Source organism: Tripterygium wilfordii, chromosome 19 (assembly GCF_013401445.1).
Source record: "Tripterygium wilfordii isolate XIE 37 chromosome 19, ASM1340144v1, whole genome shotgun sequence".
Lineage (NCBI taxonomy): Eukaryota > Viridiplantae > Streptophyta > Magnoliopsida > Celastrales > Celastraceae > Tripterygium > Tripterygium wilfordii.
The window spans coordinates 14,295,297-14,316,514 of NC_052250.1; the positions used below are offsets into that span (position 1 = coordinate 14,295,297).

The following is a 21,218-nucleotide window of genomic DNA, read 5'->3' on the forward strand; positions in this document are numbered from 1 at the left end:
CAGTTGAGGTATGTTGTCAGAAATTAAAGCCCATCATATGCTCTTTCAATGTGATTCATATACTTCAACAATTAGGATCAATAGAATCTCAATTGTTGGGATAAATATCATTTTCGAAGAACATGAATTCTTGGGCACCCGTATTTGACATCTTCCTTTGTTGTTGTACCTTGATTTATGCCTTATAAAGCAAAATTTTCAGTGGGATATGTGTCAAATTAAATCATTGAAATCCAACTATTGTAACAAAAAAGGTTCATTATTGCAATTCCTTATTGATGAAAAACACTTAATTTTACTTAATTATTTATAATTCACCTGAAATTCACACAACCAAAACAATTCCATTTGCATTTGACTTCTAAGCTTCCGCTATTAGAATATTAACCAATTAACTATTTAAATACATCTCCGCACAAGGATCGGAAACCTAATCATCGTTTTCGTAGGAAGAGAAGCGAGAAATGGCGGCCAACTCCTCCGCCTCCTCCATGCCTGAAACAATAATCAAAGACATCCTCTCTCGTTTACCCGTCAAATCTCTGGTCCGATTCAAATCCCTATCGAAACCCATTTGCTCTCTCATCCACTCTCATGACTTCATGGCCGCCCACCTCTGCCTTTCCTCCCTAAAACCCACTCTCCTCGTCCGCCGCTACCACAACCCCACCGGCTGCAACTTCCAGTTAACCTTGGTTCGAGAGAGTCTGGTGAACGATTTAGACATCCCAAACGATGTCGTTTCGGCTCTTCGTTGTTTCCCCAAAATCGTTGGCTCCTGCAACGGCGTCGTTTGTCTCGATATCTCCAAATGCCACGCCGCCGATCTCTTCCTCTGGAATCTTGCAACCAGGGAAGTGAAACGCCTCCCCAAACCAACAATCAAATCCTCGCCGCTTCCCTGGATGGTTACTCTAGGGTTTGGATATGACCACAAAAATCACGAATTCAACATCGTGAGACTCGTCACTCTTGACGATGACACAAAGGCCGAGGTTTATAAGACCGGCACCGGTACTTGGGATCAGATAGAGGATTTGAGCATTACGTCCTGCGCCGTCAGTGGAGGACAACAGGCCGTCTCTGTAAACGGTGAATTGCATTGGCTGGCTTTAGGAGGGGGCCTATTCAATCTCCGCCGCTACATCGTGTCCTTCAACATGGGCGATAACAAATTCAGGCAGATTCCGGCACCGGACCTCCCCGTCGATTGTTGCCTGAAATTGATGTTTTACAAGAAATCGTTGACTCTGGCTGCTTACCCACTGGACATTCCGGATCGATTTGTGAGAAATCGTAAAGCTTTTGAGGAATTTGATTTGTGGGTTCTTGGTGAAGAAGATGGAAGTTCTTGGTCTAAGCATGTTATGATTGATTCTCTGGTTAGGTTCATTTTTCCGATTGGGGTTTGGGGAGACGATAAGATCATGATGAAGCGCATAGGAGGAAATCGAAGCCGTTTGATTTTGTTTGATCCAATGGTTGGTGATAGAGCTGAGACCTTGCAAGAGTTGGGTGGGGAGGACTCCCTTGATGTCTTCACCTATGTGGAGAGCCTCATGCCTGTCTAAGTTTGGGATTTTAGGGGTTCTCTCTTATCTTTTCTTTTGAGCAAAAAATAGTTGTTTTAGGGTTTGTTAATGAACTTTTATATGAATATATTAATATTAATCTCTCTTGTTCCATTTATTGTTGTGGAATTGATATAAAGGATTTGGGTTTACAGTTCACAACACTATATATTTTAAAATAATATTGGCATTTAATTAGCAATGAAGTATATAGATTTAATCTCTTGTCTCTCTTGTATAAATATTTTGACTTTGACTTGGAAAAAGAAAGAACTATACAATTTCATTGACTTGGATACAATTTTTAGTGAATTGAATAAAAATAATGTATTAGACATTTTGGTCATGGATTTGAAATGTAAATTCTCTTATTTTATTGGAGTTCATCTAGATTTGTAATAAATTGTTCAAATAGTAATAAATATAGAAAAGATAGTGACCAAGGGTTCTCATATCACAAAATTTGTTTATGTATTATTGTTTGATACGTATATTAAATATAATATAAATCGATATATAGTTTTTTTTTAATATGCATTTCAACAAGGCGGAAATAGTTTAACTGCATCAAAATATGAAAGTCTAACGGATAATTTTTTAAATACAAATCCGATCACGCTAATAGTTTACCGCGCTGAAACAGAAAAATTTAAATGTGTAGTTTTTAATATGAATTTTAGGGTCTGTTTGGTGTCACCTTCTTTTCTTGTTTTTTGTTTTAGTTTTCAAAAAATAGAAAATAAAAACAAAAAATATTGTTTGTTTGTATTTTCTGTTTTGGTTTTTATGAAAACCAAAAACAGATTTTCAAAATTTTTGAAAACAAGAAAAAGAGGTTTTTAAAAGTTTTGGAAACAGAACTAGTTACACTTATTATAGATTACACTTTCTTTAAGATTGCAAATTGCATAGAGATATGAAGACAATAATCAAATATACCGTGGGTTATTGTTTTATTTCTTATCTTTTTTTTTTCTTTCTATTGATGTTTTCAATGGTGAAACACAGCAAAGGTTGCAGTTATAAAAAATATAGGAGCGTGGATATATTCCATTATTATGAAAATAAAAGCATAAACACACTCTTTTCTTTTTTTTTCAGTTTTATGCTTTCAGTTTTTGTTTTCAGTTTTAAGTGTTCAGCCAAACAAGTTTCAATTTTATATTTTCATTTTATGTTTTATGTTTTATGTTTTTGTTTTTTATTTTTGTTTTCAAAATTTTTGAAAATGATACCAAACACAACCTTAGCGTGCAAATAGTTTACCGCGTTAAAAAACAGAATTATGAACAAATTGTTTGTTGAATACAAATTTAAGCATAGTTTGCAACATTAAAATGAGAAATAATCTAAATAGATAACTAATCGTATGCTGCAATCCAATTTAAGTATTAGTAGAGCAAATGCATCAAAATTAAACATAATTTAGCTTGTTATCTTATATGAAATCTTCTATCAAAATACCAAATTTAACAAACCTACAATTCTTATGATGAACAATGTCATCAGTCTATTAACACAAATTAGGCACATTTTGATCATACTAGGATAAATGAAATTTTACAAAAGATAACAATCTATGTTATATACTCTTTTTTTTTTTTTTGAGTACAAGTATAAATACAATATACGACACACCACCAGATCAAACCTATGAAAGTACAGGTGTCAACAGGCTCCACGCAGGAGGCACAAATCAAGCCCACGCAGGGGTAGACTATCAAGCCCATGCAGGGGCTGACTAAGCCCACACACCTCCTTATAAATATTCGGAGGAGGTAAGACTAGAACCTATGACCTGAAGTCAGAGATATGCAAAGTCATTGTCACTCAACCAATGACTCATTTGCAACAATCTATGTTATATACTAACAAACTTTTAGCTTAAAATTAAATATGAAGAAGCAAATGTGGGCAACCCAAATCTCTCAAGATATTATTTTTGGTCTCCATAGGTTGAATTTGAGTCAAAATAACTGAAATAAAATCAATGGAAATTTAATTTATTGTCAAATTTAGAACATAAATATATTATATGAAATGCAAGGAGAGAGAAAGCTCCTACAAACCCAAGTGTATATTCTATCTATAAATATATTTCAACCCAATTACCAATCACATTCACATAGTGAAAGAAGAAAGAATACTACAATGGCAATGATCACTTCAATCTTCTCTTCCATACCCCAACACATTGTTGAAGACATTATGGAAAGTTTGCCTGTAAAGGCAATTGTGAGATTCAAGAGCCTCTCCAAACACTATTTCTCTTACTTCACATCCTCCTCCTTCATCTTCACCCACTACCTCTTCTCCTCCCTCAACCCCTCACTCATCATTCCCCTTCATTGCAATCCTTGGCTTGTGAATTTCAACATCTCAAACATCAAAGACAAGAAGAAAACAACCAACCTTGTCATTGAATCACCTTTTCCCACCTCACACCAAACAAGAGTTGTGTCTTGTTCTTTCGGCCTCGTGTGCGTCTCTCTCACAAAGTTTCATACTAATGTCGTGGTATGGAATCCGGCCACTGGGCAATTCAGAACCCTACCCGAATCCAGCATTGACATTGTTGAATTCTTGGAGACTAGAATGATTATCAAAATATGTCTAGGGTTTGGATTCGATCGAGCGTTCGAGGACTTCAAAGTTGTGAGAATCGTTTACCATTTGATTGAAACTGACTCTATTGACCTCAATGTCCAGGTTGAGGTCTTCAGGAGGTCTACGGGGACTTGGAGATCGATCGATCTTGACAGTGATGGCGTGACAATAGGCTTTGATATGGAGGAAACAAAGATTAGGGATCGTTTTCCAGCAACAGTTGTTAATGGTGTAATCTATTGGAATGCTATTGATAACAATCCCGATTGGTATGAACATTTTATTGTTGCATTTGATATTTCAGACGAAACCTTTCGGAAGATTCCATTGCCTCAAGCTTGTGAGAATGTCTCATATTGGTGTATTCTTCAATGGGAGAACTCAATTGCAACATTTGTTCCTCAAATAGAAGATCAAGAGACCGTGTTTGATGTTTGGTTGATGAGAAATGGTTCTAGTTCTAGTGATGATGATGATGATGATGGTGAGGGATGGATTAAGGTTATGAGTATTGGGGGTTTTCCCGACTTGACTTTCCCAATCATGGCATCGAATGGCTATAATCATCATATCATAGTGATGAAAACCAAGAAAAAAGATAAGAGTAGTGACCTTATTATGTATGATTTCAAGACCAAACAATCCAAAAATCTTAGGATTGAAGAAGCTCATAATGTCTACATGGCTCATCAATATGTGGAGAGTTTGGTTTCGGTCTATGGAGAAGAGGGTAATGAAGCTCATGTTTGAGAGACTATAGTATGGTTTATGAATGGAATAAGAGAATAATATTAAGGTTATAATTAAAAAATCTTGTGCTCTATAAGAGCTATTAATTAAGGTCTATATGTTTCTTAAAAGTTGATATTAATATACTATATTATAAAAGTTTTACCATAACTCTACGATTGTGCCATGTGACATATTTCGACACATTATGTCTTATTAATTAAAATTTATACATAAATCATTATAGTGAATTAGTGATCATTGAATAAAATCTATATAGATTATGCAATTTAAATGCACGAGTTACAAAAAACAATATCTTAATTCTTAAATGAATTTGTTTTATTTTAAAAACATCATAACTTGAATAAATAAAAGAAAAACATCATAACTATACACACTCTGTTTATAATTTTATAAATTAAAAATTACAATGCTTTATGCTATTATAATCATAACCAAATAATAATAATAGTATTATTGTTAATTAATTATGAATTAAAATTATAAATTTATCTAATTACGTGTAATGCATGGAGCTAAACCTAGTTATATGGGTTTTCTACTCTACTAGTGGTTGATCATTAATTTCATTTCTGTATATTTTTTTCCTGAAGTTCATCATTTACCCCTTAAATTCTAGGGTATGGTTTCTCAATTTACTTGGGTGTGTAGTAGTGGGGCAGGTATGGGTCGTCAGTGGGCTCGGTCATGGTCTGTTCCATGGCCCAACAGCCCAAATACTCAACATTGTTTTGCTTTGTCTACGAGTCCAGAAAAAGGGCCTAAAAGCCCAGTATTATGGGCGTTGGAGGTCCGTTATATATGAGCGAATAGCCCACTTTCGATTTTGATCCAATTTGTTTGTGATATAATAATTTTGTTGGTTAATATCGGACAAACAACACTTTTTGACGATACCATACAAGTTTATCATTTGAACATCTTATGTGAGTCTAAACTCAGACCATTAGATTAGTCTACATAGAGTTTCTCACTTGGTGACAGGATAAGTTAGGGCAAAGCAAGGGCGAAGTCAGGACGTAATATGAGGGGGGGTCGTCAATCGCCAGGGCAGACAAAAGATTTCATGTTAGGGTGGGTAAAGTTAAGAGGATGTCCAGGGGCAGCACCCTCGAAAATTTATTTTGAGTTATCTATCAATTATACTGTGAAAAGTATGAAAAATAATGTTAAAAACCAAAATTTTTATATAGGACAAATAATAATTGTTACATTTTTTTTTATTTTAACTATCCGAGCATAATTTCTTTTAACGGGGGTCTAAATTGAAAATTCACGGAGATTTTTTTTAAATTTGTTCTATACTTAAGACTACTTAAATTTTTTTTGAAAGGGGTCCTCCTCACTAAAGCTTCGCCCATGGGACGAAGTTTATTAATTATTATGTGTTTATAAAGATATTGTTCCCAGTAAGAATCGCGCGAGCTTAGAATCTTCCAATTTCATATGATTTTACCTTATATATAGAAATTCCCCCTAAACTATCTCGAAATAGTTTTGGACAAACTATGTACCATTCACAAACTACAAGACTCTGAAACTTACCTTTCTTATCCTTTTAAGAAGCCAACGTGTTTCACCAATGAAGTTATATATGTGACAATCCAACCAACACATCTCTGACCTGTTATAGTGCGCTTTTTGTGGAGCATGTACTGTCATTACCCTTGGTGGTCCATACATACATATATGTATATATATATACATAATGCCAGCAACACCCACCAGCATTGATTGTGATCCAATCCTCACTTCTTCCATATATGCAATCCTTCATTATGTTTTGGAAATTAATTAATATGTTCAAAATTATTTCCGACAAACCTATTGATGCAATAACTATGTATTACATCTGCATAACGTGGGAATAAATTCATGTTTAGGTGAAGTTGTGTACCTACGTCCACAACATCAACGTATTGTTCCAAAAATGCGTTGGCAGTGGAATTTTCTACGGACCGAAATTAATTACATTAGCATTGTCAACATTTATTTGATCATCGTATTTAACACTACAATATAAGTAATAATTACAGTGACATGTCGCGCGAACATGCAACTAGTTTAGTTTCTTCTTAATTGCAACTAGTTTTTTTTTTTTTTTTCTCCTTCTTAATTATAGATACAATGTCGAGAGGAAGATATTTTGTGACTTGTGATGGATACATATATGATATCTAGCCACAAAGTAAGTTTGTGATTCACATTAGGTCCAGAATCTCTCCCTGTCTAATCAATTATTGGCTTGATTATGATATGAAGATGGATTAAGTCCACACTCCACAGTGTATATATATTTGTTAGCAGCTGGCCGGTATGATAGTGACCAAGTTGAAATGTATTAGCATAATATTAATGTATTCTTAATTTGCAATCCTCATTGATTTCTCAATTTGTATTTATGGTTTTAGTGTATTTATTACATGTAGTACATGTGTACATATATGTTTCTTAATTAATTTTCATAATTCGTCAATATATATATATAGTACAGCTAGCATGCTTAGGTTTATATATAGCCCATGTTTGTTGGGTAGATATACATAAATATTACACAAAAAACAACATATATATATATATATCACTATATGGTTATTAAAACATGAAACATTGGGAGGATGAATCCTGTCTTTCCTGTTATAGAAATCAAAGATGATATATACATAAAAGAGTTTTTAGAACCCAAAATTAATAATACATCAAAACCAAATCAATTGAGAATCAAATGATGTACATCTACCTTGATAAGAAATCAATAAACAAAGAGCATGTGATTTGCTTGAAGGATTGGCCCTTTGTCCCCTACCACTGTGGAATGAAGCACATGCTAATCAATTCACTTGCATGTTAGTTTGGTCATCCTATTTTTGGTTCTTTCTATTTTAGTCAATTTATTGTTCTTTCCTTTCCCCCCTTCAAAGACATGATGGTACCTATGGAATGGAGAATGGACCCATTTAGAATTTCATCTGAAATTTCCTCTCTGAATATGTGTACTTTCCTTTGTGTTGTCTTCACACTTTCTAGGCCCTGAGAAAATTATATTCATCTTTTTCCCTGAAACCAATCATTGTAACCCTACTTGTATACATCCCATCTATACATCATTTCTTTTTCTTTTTTCTTTCTTTCATTCTAGCTTAATTCGTTTTTGGGGTTGATTGTTCATTGAATAATGTTTTTTGATTACATACAAAATGCAGGGTCAGAGAAAGTGGGTCTGAAAGAGTTATAAGCTCCTTTTTGTCACATGAAATAAAAGAAAAAAAAGTAGAAACCGAAAGAAAGTGGAAGTGATGAGTTATCTTTGTGGAGTTTATAAAAGCAAACTCGTCTTTTTGTGACAAAAACCCCATCTTCATAGGAAAAGCAGGAAACTAGTTGCACTCCACAACAAGAAGTGGTTGTGGACTTTTGAGTTACTTAGTTACATGAATATATGATAGTACCCTACCTATGTGTGTATGTATTTATCTATAAATGTTGACAAGTGGCTCGAGTTGAAAAAGATTGAAAGTACTGGAATTCGGTCTGAGGTAAGACCGTTTTAGTGCAGGATATAGTACTTGAGCGCAATATGGTGCCAAGCAAACCTGTGGCATAGCATTAGAGCGGATTAGTGTAGAGCTAAAGCAGAAAGACTTGTTCATAAACCCGAGAGCAACCACTCAAGCGGAAGGGACCCGCTCGAGCGAAATCATAACTGGACTTGAGATAGAGAGTAAAGACCAAGAAAGAGAGCTAAGGATAACCTTAGAGACTTGTGAGGATTATATATCTATTGCACTCATGATTTTGTAAATTCTCTGAAAATCATAATAGACTTTAATAGCACCATTGTTGGACGTAGGATCTTGTATTGAATCTAAACCATAATAACTTATTTGGTGTTCTTCTTCTCTTATTCTTTATTTTGTTGCTGTACTTATTGATTCGTGTGTGTGTGTTTTTATGTGCTTGAGTGGATATTACTACAATAAACTTTTTTTCGATAATTATAGATAGTTTCTCAAAAAAAATCAAAGTTGGACAAATTAGATTGTTTGAAAACACATATTTCAATTAAATTATATGACGATAACATTTTTTTAATTATTTTTCGATTATTATAATTTTTATTTGACTTGTTACGCTTGTTTATGACAAAACAATACGGACAACAAAGCTAATTATTTTCAAAAAGAATGATTTAAATTAAATTAAAATCAATTTAATTAACAAAAAATAAAACCCTTTTGTTTGTTAAATTTACAAGTTACAACCGAGTGAGGAGTGACGAGATGGTACGCCACGCCGGCCCATTAATGTTATCCATATGACCACTGTCGGTGGATTCATCAATGGGCCCATCTGACTGTTAAAACCAAATTTGTCTGCAATGACAATTTTACCCTTTTTGTTTGATACTCTTTAAATCAATACCAGGATTTCCAAATTAATGTCTTGATCTTTGGACTAATCAAGATGGACTGTTGCCTAATCTTATAATAAATTTTGGAAGGAATTTTTGTTTCATTTGATTTTAGAGTAGATAAAATTATTCTAATGCCATATTTGGTTTCTCATTAATTAGATAGCTTCTAGCTAGATTTTAGAGTTTCTTTTCATTGCATAAACATGATAGGTGTTATCTTTTATATATATATATATATATATATATATATATATATATATATATATATATATGTATAGACCTTTTACCTTCCTTTTTCTCTGCTTTTCAAATTGTAAGTGATCCACAGTTCCACACTAGACGAACCGATTCGAAGCATCACCAAAAGAAAAGAAAAGGAAGGAAAGTGATAGAAAGTGAAAGAAAAAAATATTAGGTGGAAAGGATGAAAAGAATCTCAACCATTTGCGTTCGTGCAATGAAGTTGGGGGGTTCTTCCAATAAATAAATAGAACTCAAACACTGCCATAATGAGATTAACTTACACATGAAGTAACAATTACAATAACTATTATTTGCGCTGTTATAATTTGAAGAAATTAGAAGCAGAAAAACGAGGTGAGAAATAAAAGAAAGATGTGAGAGAGATTTTGACCCAATTCACTTAAGATATTATCCACGTTCTGCGCACAAAGCCCACGCGATTTTATAAAATTGAAAGGGCATCTCAAGTATTTGAGATCGTACTCACATGCAAATTACATAGTTGATTTACCAAATCGACGTGAGACTTTTTACAAATCTATCGTACATCAAAAGGGACGTGGGGCCATAAATTAATATTACTTTAATTTGGTTTCTTTTGAGGGTGTAGTGATAATGATATGTTCGTGAATTGTGATGTGCACACACAGTCACAGGCAGCATCAATCCTTTCTTCTTTCTTTTTTTCCTCTGTATACACATCACATAATTAAACCCATGATCTACGTGAAAACTTTTGCTTTCAATTATGATCGATGATGCATATATGTGACCCAACTTAATCATTTTCATAAACCTCATTTCTCAATGACTATTACCCACTAGCTCTTTTTCTTTCACGTTTTGTTCACTTCAACATTACTATCTACACAAGTCAAAAGTGTATATATGTGTGTCTGTGTTTTTGTATTATATATAAATATATATATGTATAGGTATATGTATATGTATATGTATATATAGGAAACTCTGAATTTAGGATTTCAAACTAGCTATTATGCATAAGTGGGGGGCCTACACTGCTTTCTTCAGTGTTTCTTTGACAATTGAAATGCTTAGTCCAACCTTTCCTCACATGAACAATTAACATTTTTCTTCATCTAGTTAACTTAATTAATACTGTAAAGTTCGAATGTCATCACTCCAAATCTACTAAACATAACAGAGATTAGGAAATCTTTCAGGATATCTAATCTAATACTAATTAATAATAATAATTAGAACTTAAACACCAAAACAAGCACCTTAATTCTATTTTAACCAATTTTACACAGACGAAAGCAACAGCTCTCTCTGTCACTCACTCTCTCTCTATCTATCTTTAGCACTGGGAAGTGGCCACTGGCAAGTATAGGAAGCCAGCTAATCCCCCCCTCCCCCTCGAAATAGACTTCACACCAACCTGCTTTTCCCTTCTTATAAACCGCACCACTCCTCCATCTCTCTTAACACTCTCCCCCCACCAGAACAAAAATGGGCTACGGCAGGCTCAGTGCTTCCGTACCAGCTGCTGGACCCTCAGAACCACCGCATCCCGCCACGTCAAGTCGCAAAAGGAAACTTATCCTCCTCTCTGTCCTGTCCTTCGCCTTGATCATCGCCTCCGCTGTCTCCGCTACTCTCTTAGTTGGGCTCCGGACACGGGCCTCGGGCGGAGGATCCAGCCCAAGAATCCATTCCAAGCCCACTCAGGCTATATCCAAGACCTGCAGCATGACTCGCTACCCGAGTCTCTGTGTCAACTCGCTCCTCGACTTCCCCGGCTCGCTGTCGGCCTCCGAGCAGGATTTGGTCCACATTTCCTTCAACATGACGCTCCAGCACTTCAATAGAGCACTCTATCAGTCCGCCGGAATCTCATTCGTTCAGATGGATCCGCGTGTGAGATCCGCCTACGACGATTGTCTGGAGCTTCTAGATGATTCCGTCGACGCGCTCTCAAGCTCTCTCCTCTCCGTCGCGCCGAACGGGAATAGTAACAACCGTGTGGGCTCCACTAACGATGTTATCACGTGGTTGAGCGCTGCTTTAACAAACCACGACACGTGTACGGAGGGATTTGAGGGAGTGAGTGGAGACGTGAAGAATCAGGTGTCGGCGAAGCTGAAAGACTTGGCTGAGATGGTGAGTAATTGCCTGGCAATTTTCTCCGGGAGTGTGACTGACGACTTCTCGGGAGTGCCGATACAGAACCGCCGGAGGTTGATGGAGAAGGAGGAGGAGATTTCGCCTGAAAATAAGGATGCATTACCAGGATGGTTAGGGAGGAAAGAGAGGGAGTTGCTGAATATGCCAATTCCGGCCATTCGGGCCGATATAATCGTGTCGAAGGACGGGAACGGGACTTGTAAAACGATCGCCGAAGCGATTAAGAGGGCACCGGAGAAAAGTGATCGGCGTACAATTATTTACGTGAGGGCAGGAAGGTAAAGTTACTACGATCATTCATTCTGTTTTTCATTGAAATGACTGAAAGATTCTTATCAAGTTTGAATTTAGTGGTCTGTGGACCATCACATTGCAATCATATAACCATGCTATTCTTCACGTAAACTTAATTTAATTATATTTGAATCTACAAAAAGGCACTTTTCGTGCAATCATTTTTTTTTCTTAAAACATGTTTTATTGCTTTGAAGTTTATTTATGGTGAAAACGGACATAATTTAATCGATCGATCTATTATTTTTTATTATTTGTTGATTTTTCAAAAAAAAAATATTTATTTTTTTTTTGAAATAACTGAATTGAATCGATTTGGTCATCGATCAATTCAGTTATTGGTTTTAGTTTTTAACAATTTAACTTAGTTTTAACAATTATTTTCAGGTATGAAGAGGACAACTTGAAGGTAGGGAGGAAGAAGACCAATTTGATGTTCATTGGAGATGGGAAGGGCAAAACCATAATTACAGGAGGAAAAAGTGTGTTGGCAGATAACATTACTACATTCCACACTGCTGCATTCGGTAATTTCTCTTTTGCCACTCCTTTTTTTTTTTATTTTTTATTTGGTCTATTAATTTTTATAAAATAAATCAAGACACCGTTTATAAGTTGCAATTATTGTTCCTTTTATTTTAGAAAAAGAAACGAAATACCACATCATGAACATGCAACGTAACATGATGCGGTCAACAAGTTGCACGTAGTCCACGTACCATTGCCTGCCTTATTGTCCTCCAATTTTGAAATATAGAAACTATATATATATATATTAATTAATAAAACCGACCACAATTTAGTTGGTGGTTCCAATTTAAAGCAATAGAGAATCACATTATTGAAGGTGGTCTTCATGATTAAATACGCATATTGTTGGGCAGCAATCAGATGTCTCCTCACAAATTATAATGCATGCTTCTTATCATAGAAAATTCACTCCAAATACTATGAATTTTTCTCTTTGGACATAAGCCCGCACAATTTTATTTTTCTAAACCATTTATGATACTTAAGTCCAAAAAAGACCTTGGATGTGTAAGAAAGTGAATCTTTATTTATAAATCACCTTGTTGAATTATGTCAAGCTAATGTTAGATTTTTAGTCTTTATACTCCCCGCACTTGTGGGTTGGGTTATTTCAAACTAAAAAAGTGGACAAATAGATGTCATGTCCAACTAAATCAAGACTTCGTTAGAAAAGACACCCCAAAAATATTATCCACTTTGGGATTTGGGCCTGAACTCACATGTTTTTATTCTTCTGGGTCATCACCTGTGGTACTTAAGTCCAAAAAAAGAGTACTTTAGATGTGTGAGAGAGTTGGATGTTTGCTTATAAAACACCCAGTTAGATTATGTCAATCCAATGTGGAACTTTTAGCATTGAAACCTTATTTATCACCCACAAACAAATAATAATTATAATAATGCGTAATTTTTATTATGGTTTATGACTAGTATCTTCGTCGTTTCAATTCCACAGCTGCAACAGGAGCCGGATTTATTGCACGGGACATGACATTTGAGAATTATGCCGGACCGGCCAAGCACCAAGCGGTGGCCCTCCGTGTTGGAGCCGACCATGCCGTGGTCTTCCGGTGCAACATTATCGGTTACCAGGACACGCTATACGTCCATTCTAATCGTCAATTCTTCCGAGAATGTGACATTTACGGTACCGTGGACTTCATATTTGGTAACGCCGCCGTGGTACTACAAAATTGTAGTATTTATGCCCGAAAGCCCATGGACTTACAGAAAAACACCATTACGGCTCAAAACCGAAAAGACCCGAATCAAAATACGGGTATATCCATCCACGCAAGCAGGATCTTCGCCACTCAGGATCTCAGGGCATCTAACGGTTCCTTCCAAACGTATCTTGGCCGTCCATGGAAGATGTATTCTAGGACTGTCTACATGTTATCATACATAGGTGATCACGTACAACCTAAAGGGTGGTTAGAGTGGAATGCCACGTTTGCATTGGATACGCTTTATTATGGCGAGTACATGAATTTCGGGCCAGGTGCGGCAATCGGGCAACGGGTGAGATGGCCGGGTTATCGGGTCATCACAGCCCCGCTTGAAGCCAGTAGGTTCACTGTGAGCCAATTTATTTATGGATCAACATGGTTACCATCCACCGGAGTTGCATTCTTGGCTGGGCTTGAGGTTTAAGTTGTTTATTTGTTTAATAAAAAATATATATATAGGCCATAGCTCGTAAATTAATGTTGACCCGGATCCAGAAATGGGTTGGAGGTTATTTACATGTAATTGTAATTTATATATTGTTCCTCTACATTTTTTTCTCATAAATGTATTAATAATGATAATTGTCATTTCTCCTGATTTGGTTATTGTTAATTTGAAACTCAATAGATTAGAGCAACACAATGGTGCCATATGCTAACAATATTTATCGGAAGACACGTTTTGTTGAGATGGTTGAGAATTAGTATAATGATGATGTGAATTTATTGGTTTGATTTGCTTATATTGGGAGACTTTTTTTGCTTGTCTCGTACAAAATTTCATTTTGTACTACTTTTTGAGTAAATTGTGGAAATGAAAGGTAAGGAAAAGAAAAGTAAATCAAATCATTTGACTTTTGATGTCATCTTTGCAAAACCCTTTCATCAAAAACATCAGGAAGAGAGAGTGACGCAGTTCTGTTACTTATCTTGCAGTTTGGTAGCTGAGAAACCATGGCTGATATATAGAGACAGGATTGCAAATACATGACCTGGAAGCTGGAGTGTATCAGAAAGGAAGAAGAGAAGGAAGGAGAAGTAGAGGAATAGAGAGAATGAGATAGAAGAGGTGGGGGCTAATATTGAGAAAGAGATAGTGCAGGCTCAAATTCGGGTCTTTCATGATCAGGCTGACAAAATCCCTCCAATAGCGGGATATTTTCCATCTGTGTGTATGGTCAGTGCAGAAAAGATTCACAACAATAGTCACCAACTGTTGGGTATACAGACACCAGGCCAAGAACAGGTCTGGGAGGCTACATCTGGTGGAGCGCCCACCAAAAAAGAAGGTGAATTTCGTGGGTACTAACTTTTTAGGGGAGGCAACTGCCCTGCAGTTCTGTACTCATGCGTTTGGAGTTTTTGATAAGGAGACACAGACTTTGAAGATTATGCCAATTGCTGGGAACAAGGTAATTTTTCAGTTTTAAATCACTGGTATTTTATTGAGAAAATGTGTAAATATATTATAAATTGGAGGATGATTGTGTCTTTTGTGTTGTTTACTTGCCAAAATTTGCTCTCTGTCTGTGATTTTTTTGTTTGGTTGCTGAGAAAACTTAAGGTCCTACTCACTGTTGGGAACATGTGCCTACGGATAAGTTGTTTGATCAGTTTTGGTCATTGGGAAACTCTTTCGTTTGCATGACAAGGAATTGTAAGGAAAATAGAAGAAAACTGTCGGCGCAATGATATTAGTTGTAATTTGTAGTTTGTGTTGAAAGACAGAGGTAATTACTGGGAAAAAGTTGATATAGCCATGGCAGCAGCAATCAAGCATTTGAGTTCGGGTAGGGGGAAAAGGCAACTGGAATTTTAGTTGGCATGGTTATATCCAGGCCGTTGGATTGGATTTATAAGGAAATTGTAATGTAGGATCCTAACTCGATAATATGTGATATGAGTATGTAGCCACATTTTTTTTGTTTGTGAAAGTTCTTCCAAGTGAAAAAAGAACAAATGATTCCTGGAAGGTTACGTACATTTTGCTTGTTTCCAACCCGGCCCACTCCTGGAGTCTTGTGCGCGGGAATTTTCTTCCTTGATGTTTGCAGTTTATTTTCTGCTATTTAAGTATACCTACATAATTATTTAGCTGTGAATAATAATTGACATCTTAATAACCTTTGTCACTAGGATGATGTGAAGAAGAAGACACTCTGCTGCATTCTATCTTACATTACTCATCTTATAAAGTTCAAAGACCTGCATTCGCTGGACGGTTATTCGTCTGGGAAGAACCATAGATTTCCAAGCATTCTACGCCAGAAGTTCTCTGCTACGTTTGATCCACAGTCGAAAAGGCTGTCGACTGAGAAAAATGATCTTCTCATCAGTTATGTTTTGGTGCTCACTCGATTTGCAGTCGGATTCTCCGAACGAACCTTTCAGATATAGCTAAGGATTTGAGGATGAGTCCATATGTCCTGAGAGCACACTTTGAAAATCTGGGGTGCAAGCTCAATGAAGAAAGCAAGTGTTTTGTTGCAACCCTCCCAGTCCCTCTCAAATTTCCAGATGTTAGGCGGAGGAGACGACGATGATGAACGGACGCACCATTAATCATGCATTTGTTTAGTTGGGGAATGAAAACCAAGGTTGCATAGTTCAAAATTTGCCTTTCTAGTTTCTTTCAGTGTGTTTGGAAGCCATTTTGTTAAAGTATTACTGGAAAACCAGTTTTTCTTAAATTAAATTATGAATTTTGATGACTATTATGTAATGAGACTGCCCTAGATCATACCAAGCTTTTCAAACACACTTGAATTGCATCAGCTATTTAGATTGATATAACACAACCAAGTAACCAAGTGACATGAATATAGCAGTACCTGATATGCAATTGGACTTATTTCCTTGATATGGAGAATCAGTATCCCACAATATGTATATCTTTTATAGAGTCTACCCATATATAGCAACAAAAATATTATCATCATCACCCTCACCATCAAATCCTTACTGCCCCATAATTTGTTTATTCTGTATAATTATATATACAATTAATCTACACTAACCCCATGTTGAACAATGCAGAGGCGAGAATCGAAAGTTGCATTGTTTCGCTGCTGATAATCCATAAGCACAAGCAGAAGAGGTCCCTAGCCATTGTTTGAAATGGCATCACTGGACTCCTGAATTCCATCAAATCCCGTCTTCATACATCCACTCCATGGCCTATATTTCTGAATCTTCAGCTTCTGTACCAATCACGAAACTGGGAAATGCCAGGGTTATATCCCTGAGAAAGGAGACGAGAAATGGCATATCAATGGTTAGTTAATCGGGCCAATTATATTTAGAGTCTTACAGACATAATCAGAATGCAATAACTCATTATAACAACTGAATTTGTTGGAAATTCGATGTATAACTTACATTAAATATGGCAGAGTCATATTCTTTATCAGGGACGGATGCTTCAGCACAAATTCCTTCCACTCCTCGGGATCAATTTTTCCATCACCTTTTTTATCAGCTTCACTGTATGTCTATCATAAAAGAAGAAAGGATTCAGAACATATCAACCATACCAAATAAGGCACAAGAATGTATGACTGTAAGGAGGGAGGAGTAATCCGCACCGTGTCTACAATTGTTTCGACAATATCCGCTGAGAGTATTAAGTCTGATTCGTGAAGAAGTGCCACTACCATCTCCTTCAACTGCCAGTCAATGCAAAGTTGTAAGTACAAAGTTGCCGAAGCACATCTCAAGGAAAGGATTTATGCCAAAATTACCTCCTCTCGTTCAATGAAGCCAGTCTGTCTTAGATCATATAACCTAAAGGCAACTGCAAAAGAAATTTGACCAAAACTTATCACATGATATATCTCGGGGAATGAAGGGGAAACTGAAGTGTTTTTAATCTGCATGTCAGTGTAAGAGAGTAAAATCCATCTTACAAGAAATTTTCTCATCCATGGGTGCATTCGGATGAAAGACACCTAACGATCTGACAAATTCTCCAAACTCTATGACGCCATTCCTCTTCACGTCAAATAAATCAAAAATCTGCAAGTAACCATAGCACAAGCAAGCAATTAAGAAGTGGAAGAAAAAAAAAAACACATGCTTTATGGATAATTATTAATAAAAACCGTGAGGCATGTCGAGAATTTTCTTTGAAATATTGAACCGACATTTAAAAGGAAAAGTTAGAATACATACCCTGTCTGCAAAAAGATTGCTCTTATTTCTATTCCTGAAGAGAGCAAGCTGAAACTCTTCCTGTTTTCAAGCAATTTAAGTTAAAAATGATATTTCACGATATCTTATGAACAAATAATAGAAGACAGGAAATCATTATTATTTTAGCAATGCCCCCCAGCAGCCGTACCTTGTGAATAAGTCCATCATCAATTATAGAACTGCTTAATTTCTTGTAAAGCTCATACAGGGCCTCTACTTCACTAACGGTGACTGAAAGGAATAAAGAGATGCGAGTTAATTTCCAAGATCAGAGTAAACCAGCAAGAAATTCAGACAAATAACTTAATTTAATGCAGCACACACTACATAACAAGCTGATAAGGATAGACCATCTCAAATTTCCAACTACTGTATTGGACCATGAGGCATACTCACAAGGTGTTTCAGAAGCAAGAACGGTAGGTTCCTCGTATCCAGGAACTCGACGAGTTGACTTTGAGTGAAAACAACCCATAAAGCAACTACCGCATCATTCACACACAAAATATAACAACTGGATAGCCATGTGCAATGGAAGTACCAGAGAAGCTGAACCTGCCAACATCCAGAGAAAACATTGTTAAAACAAAGACCTTACCGTAAAAACCTTCCAACACAAAATCACAAAGATTGTTACTCATCCTTTAATCTTAAGAGAAAACACTTGCAACATCATTTGATTGCAGGAGGCAACATTGATCCAGTTTATTAGTTCTTGTGCACATTAAAAGCACTTACTGCTTCCCATACACAATCTATTACTTGAAGTAGTTGGACAGCCACATCAAAAGCACTTAATGCTTCCCATACGTTATCTATCCCAGTAAAGGCAGGCGTAGTCTTATGCATTTGGATGCCCTTATAGCTGGTTTCATTTCAATCGTTTAGAACTACTAAGCATAACAAGTTATTTGTTTTCTTGTCCCAAAGGATGGAACCATAAAAAGTACAACTCAATACGCAAGGTGAGTGACCTTAAACCCACAACGGACAGTGGTTGCTTTCGTGATTTAAATCCATAACACAAAAGACGTTGCAATAGAGTAACCTCACTGCTTTCTTGTACCAGATGAAAGCATATGAAACAGAGAGAACTAATATATTCTAAAAACCAACATCAATTGACACTCTTCATTACATCTAGACCAATCGTCCGGTGAGACTGACGATGGATGTGCTAACAAACAGCTTGACAACGAAGTTTAATATATGGAGGGGTACAAACAAAGAATCAGTGGAAAAATCAGAACCTTCCAACACCAGAATTTTGTTAAAAAATGAAGAAAATCTCTGAATCCCAACAAAACCGACGTGAGCAATATTCGACCCCACTTCTTTAAATTCAAGAAACAACTAATATAGGCAATGAAAATGAGCATATAAAAGCTATCTGTTAGTCAAAGCAAGCAACTCTTGCAGCTAAAAACAGAAAACAAATCCGACATTCCATATTTACTTCATTGGTTTTGCAGAGAAAATGAAAGAAACTAAAATTTCTTTCATTTTCTCTGTAATATTAAGGAATCTTCAGCTGCTGGGACCACATAAATATCACTAATGATTCCCGTGAAACAAGACGAAATGTTAATGTGAGTGGTTGCAGTGAATAGGACTACTAACCTTATTTAGAGATTTGAATATTCGTCAAAATAAAATTAATAAAAAAAAAAAGTGTTTGCAGACTAAATTCTCTTAGGAATTGAGAAATCCGATCTCCCTGTTTGATTGCTAAGAAAATCTAGAACATAAAAGAAAAAAATGGTACTAAAGACTATTGATTTAAGTATTGATCACTATGATCCGTGAGCAAGCAAAAAACTCAAACAAATCCCCCTCCCCAAAACTGTTTCAAAAATGCCATCTTGGATCATAGCTAAACTGTAATTCTTCAATCTGAAACATCCGTATCTTTCCGTCTGGTACAACAAAATCACAAATGATTAAACAATAAATCAAGTGAATTTCATTAGAAAAAACATAAAATGAACACGAACCCAGAAAACCCCATTTCAAAAACAAGAAAAAGCTGAAGCAAAAACATCAAAACGGAGAGATATAAAGAGGGAGAGAGGGAGAGAGAGAGAGAGAGAGAGAATAACCTGTCGGGGCTATGTGTGATGATGGGTAGATGTAATAAAGCCGAAGACAGAAATAGTTTAGTTGTTTTTTTTTTCCACTTTTTATAATTTTCAATAAGAAAGGCAAGATCTTGGCGGAGCTTCTCAGATTCTCTTCTCCTTCTCACTGTCTCAGTTCATCAGAACCTATCTATGGTGGCCATTTTGAGTATCTTTGCCTCCATGCGCTGTCTCCTCCTCTCGAGTCTGCTGCACTTCTTATGTTATAAGAGTTTTCAACATTAACACACGCCAAATGGATCATATTGTGTGAGTTTGGTAGTGTGTTACAATTGGGTTCAGTTGCAACACACCTCACAGCATCATAATTTTTTGTTTTTTGTGACACGCCAAACAGCTTTTGCGTTCCAACTCACCTCACAGCACCACAACTTTTTACCTCACAGCACCTCACCACATCTCACAGCACTCCCAAACGCTTACAATATATGTTGAATTGTACTACGTAATCAAATTAGGTCAATTATTATATTTTAGATTAATGTACAATGTAAACCTTAAGTGCTTTTATATTAATATTATTAGTCATCTAATATAACCGTAATTTAGATACACCAAACCCACCTCACAGCACCACACCGCACCATAGTTTTAAAAGTAATACGCCAAATAGCTTTTTGCGTTCCAACTCACCTCACAACACCATAATTTTATAACTCACAGCATCACACACTTTACAGCATTCCCAAACAAACCCAAATTATAAAATGTAAATTTACCATGTAGCCTATACGTCTCCACCCATCCTATAAATTAATACTTTTGATTTTTTCAAATATAGAAGAAGGGGTGAGAGGTTCGAATTCGAGATCTCTATGAAATATTAAAGATGTGAGTTTCATCTTAATTATTCGTGATTCTCCACTTTTGACTTTGTTTTTGTACTTAATAATTATGTCACCTGCATCATCACCATCATCTTTAAATATATTTGTCTATGGTCAAAAATAGCAGGTCAATAAACAAAATAATTTTAAAAAATTTGTTTATAGTCAATGCAAACGTGAGCAAAGTAGCAAACCATGTAACCCAACACTTTTTTTTTTCAACGAAACCATATAAATATGCCTTTTGTATATTCGATATGAGTTTAAATTTG

At 35.9% G+C, this 21,218-nt stretch overlaps 4 protein-coding genes and 1 pseudogene across 4 annotated transcripts; 4 read left to right on the forward strand and 1 right to left on the reverse strand.

Annotated features, from left to right (window-relative positions):
• Window positions 1-308: 308 nt before the first annotated feature.
• LOC119985025 (F-box/kelch-repeat protein At3g23880-like) lies at window positions 309-1,723 on the forward strand. The gene has a single exon (XM_038829179.1). The coding sequence runs from the start codon at window positions 465-467 to the stop codon at window positions 1,569-1,571; it is 1,107 nt and encodes a 368-aa protein (XP_038685107.1). The 5' UTR covers window positions 309-464; the 3' UTR covers window positions 1,572-1,723.
• Window positions 1,724-3,722: 1,999 nt separating this feature from the next.
• LOC119985605 (F-box protein CPR1-like) lies at window positions 3,723-6,309 on the forward strand. Its single transcript, XM_038829894.1, has 3 exons — window positions 3,723-4,922; window positions 5,551-5,721; window positions 6,265-6,309. The coding sequence occupies exons 1-3, from the start codon at window positions 3,723-3,725 to the stop codon at window positions 6,307-6,309; spliced, it is 1,416 nt and encodes a 471-aa protein (XP_038685822.1).
• Window positions 6,310-11,012: 4,703 nt separating this feature from the next.
• LOC119985833 (probable pectinesterase/pectinesterase inhibitor 34) lies at window positions 11,013-14,388 on the forward strand. The gene is made up of 3 exons (XM_038830257.1): window positions 11,013-12,014; window positions 12,418-12,557; window positions 13,517-14,388. Exons 1-3 carry the CDS (start codon window positions 11,062-11,064, stop codon window positions 14,212-14,214), a joined length of 1,791 nt encoding a protein of 596 aa, XP_038686185.1. The 5' UTR covers window positions 11,013-11,061; the 3' UTR covers window positions 14,215-14,388.
• A 389-nt stretch (window positions 14,389-14,777) lies between these two features.
• LOC119985606 lies at window positions 14,778-16,827 on the forward strand (annotated as a pseudogene).
• On the reverse strand, window positions 16,626-20,339 carry LOC119985089 (calcineurin B-like protein 4). Its single transcript, XM_038829260.1, has 9 exons — window positions 20,081-20,339; window positions 18,378-18,536; window positions 18,130-18,212; window positions 17,961-18,020; window positions 17,696-17,804; window positions 17,531-17,583; window positions 17,375-17,455; window positions 17,169-17,281; window positions 16,626-17,031 (listed from the first exon to the last, which is right to left on the reverse strand). The coding sequence occupies exons 2-9, from the start codon at window positions 18,454-18,456 to the stop codon at window positions 16,968-16,970; spliced, it is 642 nt and encodes a 213-aa protein (XP_038685188.1). The 5' UTR covers window positions 18,457-18,536; window positions 20,081-20,339; the 3' UTR covers window positions 16,626-16,967.
• Between the last annotated feature and the right edge of the window lie 879 nt (window positions 20,340-21,218).